Below are 13095 nucleotides of genomic sequence, written 5' to 3'. Positions count from 1 at the left end.
GATTTATCTAAATTACGTAGCGAATCGTAATATTTATATTCCTGTCCAGACTATATTGACGAGTAACTCTTATACATAAAACATATTATAATTAATGTCGATCCGAACAAAGACGTACTAAAAGAATTATATGATTTAATATCATTAATTTTTACGGTACCGTCTACCAGTGCGTCTGTTCAGCGCAGTTTTTCGACCACGGAGCGAATTCATACATTGGCCAGGAACACTCGGTCAGAGGAAAAATTGTCATAGCTAGTGTTGCTTTCGATAAAAAAAAAGCTTTCAAATACGTTGATGGAGTCGACAACCAGCGACTTTTATAATAAAGTAACTAACGACTTGGCGGAAAAAATCGCCGAATACAGTTAGTTTATAAAAAATTGAAAAAACAAGTTTTTCTATCATTGTTTGTATCGTATCAATTTGTATTATGTATGTATTATTTGAATTTTAGAACTAAAATACATAAATTGTTTATTTTTGTCATTTCCAGTATTTGTTTAAAACTTTTATGAAAATGTCATGTACCGGACAGGTCTGACCCGTCACGAAAGACGCGAAAAAACGGTTAATTTAGAGAAAAATTTATTAGTTTAAAAAAACATAGGTAAAAGTCGTTTGTAGTCGGACACCCATTGTTTATATCAAACTGCCAGGCAGAAACCATATATCGCGGAAGGAAGTCGTCCTATGATCGGTGGAAGATCGAATTCATCTTCGATTTTGACTTTTCTCACTCTCCAGGTAAGACTCTCGTTATGTTTAGTAACCAGGGACTAACCACTCGGGAAGCGTGATTGAGGGAGAACGACCAATCAAAATGGATGAAGGAAAGAACGGAGATTGATATAATCTCCGACAATCGAGGACACCTGCCACTCGGTTCACGTTCCGAATAACCAAAGCGCCGCGTGTCAACGCAAAAAAAAAAAACAAAAAAAAATTTCTCGTCTATTGTGCCAACCCGTAACCCATGCCACTTCGGACTTAGACCGTGTCCCCGACTCCAACGGACGAAGTCTCCCCGTGCCTTACGGACTCGTCAACGCCACTGTCCCGGGGTCACTTTCGATCGACCATCAAAGAACCACATCGACGCTCGGGACGTCCGAACGGCCGATTGTCCTAAAGCAAACTATTTGTACATAGTGTATGTTTATTTCATGTTAAAATAAACGGTTTTTGTCAGATACTTGTCGTCTTTGTCTCTACAGCCACCACCCATGTACGAATGGACCCTAGACCATTACTGACGCGCGATTAACTGATTGCCCCTGGAAGTCGGCTACTTACAGAAACACAGCTTCCCTATCATCAAATGTCACGGCACGCCACTGCACATAACGTAAACATATTCTACTCTATCGCTTTTCATCCAATACAATTGTCCTAAAGATCCAATTCAAAGACTTATTTAATATTGTATAAGACATAGGTAATAGCGAACACTCCATAAAAATCAGGTATCTTGGGGTACAACGAGACAAACCATATAATTTATTAATAAAATTAGCCAAGACCGGATCTAACTCGTCAGATTGATATCCCCAAACCTCAGAGGCATATAACAAACAAGATGTGACAATTGAATTAAAAATCATTCAAATTTCGTACTTTAGCCGACCTACACATCTGAATAACAATATCAGTTTTAATAAAAGCATTCCTTTTAGCAGTCTGAATATGAGATTTAAATTTTCCATTATATTTAAATATGACACCGAGTGTTTATATTGGGAAACTACCTGCATTACATCGTTTCTAAACCACCATTTATCCAACTTAGCAAGTTTACCATCATTACTGAAGACAACAACTTTAGATTTCATAAGATTCAAGATCATATTATTTTCTAATAAATATTTATCCAAAATGTTGATAACCTCTAACAGAGTCGGCAATCAAAAATATATCATCTGCATAAGTCAAAATTTTAATACTAATGTCATTCACTTCTACACCTTCACAGTCAGAGTTAGCTATTTGTTCAATTAAATCATTTAAATATACACTAAACAACACAGGACTTAAAACACAGCCCTATCTAATCCCAGTAGCGGTGAAGAAAGACCTAGAATAGAAGCGGTCCCATTTAATCTTAACATTCGACTCTTTATATGATTCTGTAAGCGAAGAAACAGATTTAAAACTTGTACCATGTTTCAAGAGTTTTTTCCACATTAAATTCCTATCTACGGTATCAAAAGATCGTCAACTTATTTGATATTGAAATTACTTATTTAGATTTAATTTCTCTCTCGCAATATGTGATACAAAAATTATTTTCTTCTTCCTACACACCAATCTAAAAACAGTTCAATATTAATTTAATATACGGGGGGGTGCCACACTAGGTATACAGTTGTTATTATAGAAAAAACATACAGGGAGGAAATAGGAAGAAAAAACATTCATTTTTATCCACTAATTAAATCACAAGTAAGGAATACAAACTAAAAAAATATAATAAAAATAATAATAACGAACACCGAACATTAGTATTTGTCAGATTCTCAACTGTATATGTAATTTTGCTACCCCTGTATATACATCTCAACATATTACTTTTCCGGCTGTAGTATATAACAGAAGAAAAGTATGGCGATCGGTCAAAAAATGACACACCAAAATGTATTGGACTCGGGCCTTGAAACATCGAAAAATGCAAAAATTGGTGATTTTTCTTCGTGTATGGATCTTACTGTGTGTGGAAAGCACGAGCTTGTTTACCCTCTTTGTAACTTAATAAATAACTCCTGTAATTTCTGTCGAAAATTTCTGAAATTTCTGCAGGGAGGTTTGATTATTAAGGAAAATGAGGCTATTAAATTTCGGTGGTTAAAGCACGAGCGATGAGAAGATAAAACAAGTGGCGTGTCATATTTCGAGTTGGGTGAAAACTAACCACCATTTTACTCGTCATTAACGTTTACATATTTTAAAAAATCCACAAAATTTAGCTTTTGCCATTTTATAATAATAACCACAATAAAAATATATCATAATAAAATATCATCAGAGATAGCGCCACAAACGTAATTTTAAGTGTTTTGCCGGGGTATGTTAAGCAACTCGTTGCTGAATTTTATCATTATGCGTAATTTACAGTTGAAAAAAGAAAATTGAAAGAAACTTTAAAACAACGGAAAGCACGACGTTTGTTTCACGTAATTCAGATGATATTTTCGCAACTTTTTTCAGATCTTTTGTAACATAAAGATTCCATCGTTTTGTATTAAGTTTCATTTCCGTTCTGAAGCAGTGGTTGAAACGTTGGTAACATTAATGATTACACTTAATTAATTTCCCATTTAAGTAAGTTAATAAAAAATTATTAGAAAAAATTTTTAAGTTTATATTATGAATATTGTTCGTTATTTGGAATAAACCACAAAGATAACTTTATATAATACTCATTGAAACAACTATTTATTTAAAGTTTAATAAATTATCTTCTTCAACATTAGTAACTTTGGTTTTAAGAGAAATCTACATCAAATGAGTAAATATAAATTCAGGCTTAGTAAACACTAGTGTTGTGTTGTATTCCAAAGACACTTGGCAAGTTATTTCATCAAATATCTTTATTTAGTTTAGTCGACACAACACTAGTGTTTACTAAGCCTGAATGAAAGAACGAGACACGATTTCAATAAACAAATATAAATTCGTTTTTTCAACGATAATGAGTTGAAAAAGCTACTCAATGATATCATAGGCTACATAATTACAACAGAAATAAATATATCAAATTTAAAGAAGAATAAGTTCTAATGGGTATACGTACATTTTGTGATATAATCTTAAAATCGAATGATGTGAATAATTGTGTATGTATTAAGTGTGTGAAATCTAAACATGCATATTAATATTTTATATAACAGACTAGATTCTTACGTTAATATTTAAACTATGTATTTGAACAAATTTACAAGGAATTACTTCACAGCATCATTATAAACTACATTTTACTTTAGAATAATCTGTGATACATTAATTGTCTAAACAATGTGAAATGAAACAATCTGAGTATGGCCAATAATGATGTTACCGAAATCGTTTTATATACAGTACATCAATTATGAGACTTAGTCTTTACATTTATTAATGTTTCGAACTTTGAAATTCGATATTTTCAATTATAAGAAGTATAATTAGTTACGAAATTGTCGCATTCTTTCTCCAGATTCGATACATTTCTTAACTTCAGAAGTCCCGAAAGTACGGATTGCAACGTTTTGGCCATCTGAAATATAATTGAATTTTGTAATTAGTATTTAAACTTTCTCCTTTGTTAAATCTTTAATAAAATAAATTTTTAAATTACAATACAATCTCAAAAATAGCAACCTTAAGAGGGATTTTCTTATCGATGACGAATAATCCGCCAATAGAAAGACACAACGAAACATTTCCGAATCTCTTCATGAAGTTTAAAATCTGCGAAAACAAATAAAACAAAATAAACCTCTAAAATATTAAGATGTAAATAAAAGAAATATTTACAAAAAGTAACAAATCATTTCTGTGGTAACAATAGAAACGAATATATAAAAGAACTTGAGTAATTTCGTACATATTTAATTGAACTTATAGAATGTTCACGCTTTTTATCACTTTTAATATATTTAAATAGCATTTTAACCGAGAAACCGCCGTTGGAGTCACGTCCTGGCCAATCAGTTTTTATGTCCAGTGTCAGGACATAGAGATAGACCAGTGAAAGCGTGACGTTGTCGACTGGGGAGGTCTTTTAAAACGACGGCGTTTTCGGATGAAATATTCGGCTGTAATTTACAAAAGTTTCAGATCTATAAAATTCCACTAGCGTCCGCTTGTCTCTTCTTTCTTAATTTCGAGGATTGAGTGAGACAATACAATACAATACAATAATATTTATTTACGTACAAATGAGTACATTCCTGGCCCCGCCAAAGGCATTACCAGGGTTGAAAATACATAAATTTGAATGATATACAGCAGAAGCAAATACAAACAGAATATATAATAAACAAAAGTGGATATACATTAGAACATAATACACAATTACACATTGATTATAAAAAGGAGGGTAAACTTAGAGACTAACAAGATAAATGGTGTGTATAAATGTGATACAATATAAACAGGTAATAATACAAACAATTACATTAAGAGAATAGTTAACAAGCTATTGGCACCATAGTAGTTAGGCTACAATATGTTGATAATTATTGACCTGACAATAATTTGTATGGATGACAGTAGAGTGACAACACAGTAGCAAGACGCAGTGAGACAATAAACACGATAAGATTATGAACAGTTAATGGTAAATTACAAATAAAAAGCAAAATGCTAGGTAGTTAATTATTTACAATCACCAGAGAGAGTTCAACGAATTTCTTGGCCAACCTACTGAAGGCCTTATATATTTCTTTAGATGAGAGTATCACATTGCGGTCACAAGGCCAGGTGTGGCCCGAATCCTCTACTAAAAGCCTTAAGTCTAGTCTCTCTTTTTCCAGGGTGATACAATCGTAGATGTAATGAGCACTGTTATCTTCAGTCTGGCAGATCGGGCATAGGTTAGTGTCGCTGAGAGTAAACCTGTAGAAATATGAGGCAAACTTTCCATGGTTGGTTATTAGCTGAGTCACTGGAAAACTAGGGGTGAACCATTTAAGAGAGAAAAACTGTTGTATGTTGGGAATAAACTTGTAGGTCGTACACTGATTTTCTTGGTTCCAATTATTCTGCCAGATTTGAAGACATTCTGTCCAGAGTATGTGGCGTAGACACCGTTTACTTATTTTGTTGTAAATGATAGGGATTGAGTTACTAGAGGTTGCCGATTTGGCAAGGAAGTCGGCTCTCTCATTCCCTACCGTCCCCTGGTGGGCACGGGTCCAGGAGATGCTGTAATGGTTGTTAGAATTGGTAACGAGGTCACTGATCTCGCAGGCGAGATGATGAAGCGAGTTGCTCCCAATGATGTTACAAGCAGATAGGCAGTCAGTATATATGTGGATGGAGGTATTAGCATAGTTAGCAATGCTCCAAGAGATTGCCGTGCGTAAAGCTACGAGCTCCGCTTGGAAAACAGAACAGTTTCTGTCCAAACGGAAGCAGTCGTGATGAATCTCCCTGCTGTCTTCATAGACAACGAAGCTGCAGCCAATGCTATCGTTCATTTTGGAACCATCAGTGTATAGTTCAATCTTGGCCAGGTGTGGGGAGGAGGACTTTATCTTGGTGTAGGTCCCAGGACATGGTATGTTGCAATATCGGTATGGTCTTTCAATGGCACTTGAATGGATGCAACTGTCATTGGTTTGAATGTCGAGGCCCCATCTGGCATGGTGCAGCTTGACATTCATGGAGATGGTCAGATCAATGGGGGGTTTTCTTGCCAAAATTTGTAGGCTATGAGTGGGGGCTGTGCGATATGCCTTAGTAATTAGTAGCAACACTTTTCTTTGTGAAGAGATAAGTTTTCTTTTGGGGTGCACTTTCTGTACAGCCCACCCCCAACTGCCACAAGCATACGTAATCATAGGAACATATATGTGGTCATGGATGGTGCTCATAGCTTCACTGGAGAGTCCCCAGCTATTCCTCGCAACCTGCATGAAGGCTTGCGTAATAAGTCCAGTTCGTTTAGTTATGAATTCAATATGCTGATCCCATGACAGCCTGTGGTCCATAATCACACCGAGGTATTTAATCGCTCTTTCAATCTTGATGGTTTTACCGTTCATTTTGATGTGTGGGGGGCGGCGATAAAGATTGGGCTTGCCCGATCTGTTGTAGACAATACCTTTAGTTTTCGCAGGGTTAAAAAGCAGCTTGTGCTCCGTGCCCCAGTTATTGACCTTTCCAAGCATTAAATTGGCCCTGCGTTCCAGGTCTGCACGAGAACGTCCACCCATAAGGAGTATGACATCATCCGCATAGGCGTATAATTTATCCTGGCCAAAACTTTCCCCAAGAAAAGAGTTGAAAGTGATATTCCATAAGAGTGGCCCACAGACAGAACCCTGCGGGCACCCTCTTGTAATGCTCTTTTGAACGGAGTGTTGTCCCCAATGAAGAACAGCTTTTCTGTTGCGGAGATAGTCCTGAAGTAGGTGAAATATATTAGCGGGACAGTCGATAGCTCTTAATTGATGAATGACAAGTGGCCACAAGGCTGTATCGAAGGCCTTAGAAATGTCGACACTTATCCCCAGGACATATTTGTGATCATCAAGTAGTTGGTCAACTGTATCAACGACCATCCTGATGGCATCCTCTGCAGACCGTTGCGGTCTGAAGCCATATTGTGCATCGTTCAGGAGATTGTAGTCTCAACGTACCAGCAAAGCCTACCATAAATGAGGCGTTCCAATACTTTGCCAAGGACCGGCAATAGAGAAATGGGTCTGGTCTCAGAAGAGGAACCAGCCTTAGGGACTGGAACTATGCTGGCTAGTTTCCAACTCTCAGGGAAGATCCCATAGCATAAACAGGCATTATACAGGTTGTACAGTTGTTGAGGGATTATGCTCCAAATATGCTTAGCAATTTCGCTGGTGATCTGATCTAGCCCAGGGGCCTTGCCCCTAGACAGGTTAGAGAAGACATCCTCAATTTCTTCAAAAGTAAAGGGAGGCATAGGGTTGGATCTGGATGGAGTGTTGGCCTCAAGGCGTAGTTGTTTCTGCCAGGCAGTGTCGTCCATGTGATTGTCATCGGGACAGTAAGCGTTTATTTGTACATTCAGAGTATGGAGAAAGTCACTAGGTATATTACTCTCAGTGTTGCAATCAGTTAGAATTTTAGTATGCCTTAATTTGTTCGTGCACATCTTGGAGATGTATCCCCAGGGGTTGTTTGACGTCTGTGTGCAAAACCTTTTCCAACTCTCAGTTTTTGCAGTTCTGATGGCCTGTTTGTAATACTTCTGGTTGTCAAGGAATGCAGTCCTGTAAGTGAGCCTGGTAGAGTCGTCTCTACACCTCTGATACCTCTTTCTAAGTTGCCTGTTAGTTTCTCTTAATTGGCTAAGTTCAGGCGTCCACCATGGGACCCTTTTTCTCTTAATTGTCCTCTTAGGGATAAACCTGTTGCAGGCTTCATTGATTATGTCAATGTTCTTATTAATTTGGAGTCTAGTGTTGTCCGGGTCATCCAAAGAAAAGTCCACAAGATGAGCTACCAGAAAATCATGCATTCCATCCCAGTTAGCACCAGAACAGCAGTAAGACAGCCGTGGGTTAACAATAGGATGGGAACTGTTGTTGTCAGTAAGAATCTTAAACTCAATAAAAGAGTGCTCGGTGAGGCTGTCCTCTTCGAGGACCCTCCAATCCTGGATCCTGGGAAATAGCCCACTGCTGCAGGCAGCGATGTCGATCCAACTATCACCCCTGTGTGATGAAAAAGTCGGTGGGGATAGTGGGTTATTAAGAATGAGGAAATCGTTGGTAGAACAAAAATTTTCAAAGAGGTCACCACGCTCGTCTATCCTCTCCCCACCCCAAGTGGGAGAGTGGGCGTTAAAGTCACCAGCAATAATCAGGGGGGTGTCCCTAAACTGATCAATAATGTTTTGGAGATTATTAATGAAGTTCACAGAGTTAGCATCATTGGGGAAGTAGATATTGCAGATGATAATCCTGGAGTTGTTGATCATCAGCTCGGTTGTAACGATGTAATTACTGGTAAAAGTCTTGTGGTGTAGAATTGAGAGGCTGGTATTAGGCACAAGAGTAGTTGCCCATGGAAAAGCATCTGTTGTCCTTAGAGCTGGGCAGAATGTGGGTAGGCATGCTGGAGAATAGTTCTTGCAGTACGGCTCTTGTGCCAAGATCAGATCATAATTTAAGATCTTGTTACTGAGAAGAGAAGTGGCGGCAATACTCCTTCCTAGGTTTATCTGCAATAAACTGATATAATTATGGTCACTAAAATCCATAATCAGTGCGAAGGATTAAGTTGTTTTTGATTTTTAAGTTGATAGGACAATCGCCATCCCGAGCATTGTGATTATTGTCGTGGTTATTTTTATACCGTTTACAGTTGCAGCAACAAGGTGTCTTTTCCAGATTGGGGCAGTCCCTGTATAAGTGCTCTCCAGCACAATGACTGCAAGTAGGATCTTTTTGTGGGCAGTTTTTAGTGGAGTGGTTATATTGGCAGCATCTGAAGCACTGCAATATAGGACAAAAGTCGGCAACACGGGAGCGGGACCATTCGATGTTGAGTTTTGTTAGCTTTAGTAAGTGTTTCCTCAGTTCAGGAGAAACTTCCACCACCCAGTTTCTATATGGACTTTCCCGTTTCCCCATGTTAAACTTAATCTTAAATTGTTGGAGAAATTCTTCCTCGGAGAAATGCTCGGAGAGGCTACTATTTTGTTTATAAATTAAGGTATTTAAGTCATCTTTGGGTATGTCTCTGTTGACAGAGTAGACAACCAGATGTGGCCATCTTTTCATTGGCTTCTTTGTTATTAGTTCAGGTACCTCCTCTTTAATGCATTGCTCCAGAATGGCAGCGTCCTCGCGGCCCTCCAACTCAACCGCCAATCCACCGCTATTAATTCTTCTGATTTTGTCAATCCCTATATGTAATTTCGAGGGTTTAATCTTATTTTGTATAATTTTGCGCACAGATTCGCTTGTCTGATTTTCCTCCTTACCATAAATCAGCAAAACATCTCTTGGTGCTTGTGGGGTTTTGATGTTACGTGCCTCACTTCTTGCAATGCCAGATTTCGCGATGGTACTGTACAAAAGTGCAGTTGGTTTGGGAGGCAAAGCCTTCTGCTCAAGGGCAGTCAGCTTTTTTAAAACAGCTTCTTGAGAGGATAGAACATCTTTAGTCATATTCTTTTCAATAAGAGCGTCTACCTTTTCATTCAACTCTACAAGAAGTTTTCCAGAGGAGTTCTCAATGAGATAATTAACAACTCTGTCAAAACATCCCATTATAAAATCCACATTGCGCTTATTTTCAATATTAGAGCCCTTGTTGTCATTAATGTACTCCTTCAGTTCCTTCAGGACCTCATTGCTGTAGGAAGTCAGGCTCTGGTGATGACTGCAGCCCTTGCATACTGGCTGCTTGATCCCAGGTTTACGAGACCCTCGCGTAGACATTCGCAAGTACACACACAAAAAGTGAATCCAAATGATATATAAAGCCAGAGAAACGTACCAACCACGACCCGGAAAACCAGCGAAACAATCAAACGAATTAGGGTCAGTTAGGTGAATGCAAGTATAACTGCGACAATAAGATGTCAATGGAAGGAGCTAGGAGCCTGAAATTTGCAAATCGTGGAGAGAACAAAGCGTAGTAAACGCCAGTAGAGTATCAGAAGCACCGGCGACACAGAGAGCCCGCAATTAGGCCCGTAATTCAGATAGGAAACACTGTTATAGAACAAAAACGGTAAGTCAGAAAAAAGAAGCAATGACACCGTTAAAAAGTACGAAAAAGACTGAATCGAATGATATATAGGACCCAATAAACGACCCAACTAGGACCCGAGAAACTGACAAACAAGAGGCAGAATTAGGGTCGGTTAGGTGTATAACGGTCGTGACACGTGGTCGAGTAAATGACCTGTGTTTCTTTGTTAACGGTAAATTTGGAGTGCTAATAAAACTCAAACGAACGAAGCTAGGAACCTGAGAATTACAGGTCAAGTAGCGCATTTACCAAAAAAGATGTCAATAAAATATGAAACACGTCGGCGGCCCGAGAGGCCCGCAATTAGGTCCGAAAAGTGAGAACAAAAGCCGTTATAAAAAGTAAACGAGAAAACGGAAAAACGAACCGATCACACCGTTAGAAAGCGTGAAAAACCCCGAATCGAGCGATATATATCCAAACCACTCACCTGTGAAAAACAACCCGATGGCGGACACAGAAAAACTTGAATTTTCGGGGCTCCTATCTCCCCAACGAAACGTTCGATCGAGAAAAAAGTAACACCAATCGAAAGAACGTCTAAAGACGAATCCAGAGATGTATAATATCACACACTTACAAAAATAGCCGCGGAAAAACTTCGCAAAAATCGGAGCTCACGAAAATACGTCTGACCAGTTCAACTCCATAACTTTCCAGTGATTCATAGTGTAAGAATACAGATGATACTACTCCTGCTGTTTGTCGAAAACTTGTCAGAAATGTGATCGTACTTCAGACGTTGATTGAGTGAGACAGATGAAATTCGAGACTAGATGTTGAAAGCTTAGCAGCAAGAAGCCTCGATTATCTATATAAGAACTTCCGGTTTTTTGCGTTATGCCATAGTTATGTCGACAAGAAGATCATTCCTAAACGTTAAGATCAAAATTCCTGTTCGGGAGCGAAGAAAAAATAATGTACTTTTTATTGTTTATCTGGAAATTCGAAATAAAATCGACGTGAAACTAAAACTTTCTTTTCGGAAGTCGAATTTCTAGAAACAGTTCGGATAATTCGTCGACATAAATTCTGTGAATCATGTACGCTCTAATTGTGAATGAAATCGTTAATTCAAACGAAAAAGGAAATTATTTTAAATCTTATATCTTTAAATTGTGTTTACTCGCTAAAATAAATATGCCACAAATATAGTCAGTCCGTGTTTGTCAGTTACTTATAAAAACTGAGAGTTGTCATCTTAGAGCGTGAAAAATCTATTTGCATCGATCATAAGACCAGCACAAGTTCCCAAATATTAAATTAACTAGCAGGTAGGCCCGGCGTTACTCGGGCAAAAGTAAAGATAGCGATAATTCAGATTAATACTTGAGATATTCTACAGTTTCTAGCTATTTTTAACTTTTTTGGTGATATTTTCTCCTGTTCTTTTGTAAACTTTTCCGATCAAATTTGGTTTAAATTAATATATTTTACTTTTTAAATCTGTCGATATTTCAAATTTTTAATGTAGTATGACAAGAAATAAGGTACTGTTACACATTTATGTAATTTCAATTAAGTTCTCAAGGTAAGACAGAATATGTGCATTTTATGTCTTATATCTTAAAACATTAATTAGATAGTAAACAAAATTAAGTACTATCGATTAGCATATTACTGGAAGTTAATATTCTATCAGTGTAAATTTACTACAATATATTCAGAAAACACGCGAATAATTAAAAGTTTTAATAATTAAATGTATTATATCGATCATTCCATTAATTAAATCTAAATTCTTGTCCATAAATATCTACAAATATCGCAGATGTTACATATCCAACTGCATGCAAAATACAGCTACCGCTACTTAGCATTCGTACTTTTACAAAGAATACAGGATTGAATATAACGGCATTTCTGGTTCAAATTTCAACATTCGGGTTCATAAATTGTATCAATGAGAATTGGTTGAATTCTGAAACCTGAAAGACAGGAAATTGCGGATGACAGAATAAGAAATATATATTTAAAGCAAAACTTAAAGGTTACCATAAAGCTAAGTATAAGCAACTTAGAATGTGTTAACTATTTCGCAGTATAATTGTAACAAAATTAACGGAAGTACAAAGATAAATTATCGTATCAAGTTACTACTGTCAGATAAACAATAATACACAGAAGACATTTTTGAAAACTTATTTCGCCAGAAATTGTTCTGTAGTTGAAAACATGAATTCCAATATACAAGATAAAATTTGCATGTCTTGTTTCCTCAGACCTTGTTGGATGATGTCTCTGATTTTCGGTTTACAACCATTCTACTTATGTAACTGTAAACAAGATATTTCCATTTTGCAAAATGATAAATTTCAAAATGTTTATATCAAATGTATAAGTTTCATTTTATGGTATACTACCTGCTTGCTTTTCTTACATGCGACACCAGGTTTCAGTAATTATACAATTTGTAAAGGATGGTACGATGATGTGGGAACTGCACATACCCGTACAGCATTGAATGGTGTTCTTGGACTTTTATATCTATTTATTCAATGTCCTTTAGTTATTTACAAAACAACAAAGTTATTTTAATAAAATCTGGATTGAGGCACGAATATTTTCGTCAGAAAATGATAAACGAAAGAAATTCCACAATGAGAAAAATGTCTGTATTCGTTGCATTCATTGCAACGGCGATTATTATTT

The 13095-nt window shown here is 36.9% G+C and overlaps 1 protein-coding gene across 1 annotated transcript; it reads right to left on the bottom strand.

Annotated features, from left to right (window-relative positions):
* Positions 1–4138: 4138 nt before the first annotated feature.
* LOC136980632 (uncharacterized) lies at positions 4139–7262 on the bottom strand. Its single transcript, XM_067276771.1, has 3 exons — positions 5361–7262; positions 4354–4443; positions 4139–4249 (listed from the first exon to the last, which is right to left on the bottom strand). Exons 1-3 carry the CDS (start codon positions 7260–7262, stop codon positions 4139–4141), a joined length of 2103 nt encoding a protein of 700 aa, XP_067132872.1.
* Between the last annotated feature and the right edge of the window lie 5833 nt (positions 7263–13095).

Source organism: Centruroides vittatus, unplaced genomic scaffold, assembly GCF_030686945.1.
Source record: "Centruroides vittatus isolate TY-2023 unplaced genomic scaffold, ASM3068694v2 contig_717, whole genome shotgun sequence".
Classification (NCBI taxonomy): domain Eukaryota; kingdom Metazoa; phylum Arthropoda; class Arachnida; order Scorpiones; family Buthidae; genus Centruroides; species Centruroides vittatus.
This window is presented reverse-complemented; position numbering and strand designations above follow the sequence as displayed.

Coding starts and splice junctions, on each gene's coding strand:
- LOC136980632 (XM_067276771.1), bottom strand. CDS start 7,262: ATGGTCGTTGATACAGTTGACCAACTACTTGATGATCACAAATATGTC. Junction 4,444..5,360: donor TTGAACTCTCTCTGGTGATT/GTAAATAATTAA, acceptor TTGTTTTCGCAG/ATTTTAAACTTCATGAAGAG. Junction 4,250..4,353: donor ATAAGAAAATCCCTCTTAAG/GTTGCTATTTTT, acceptor ATTATATTTCAG/ATGGCCAAAACGTTGCAATC.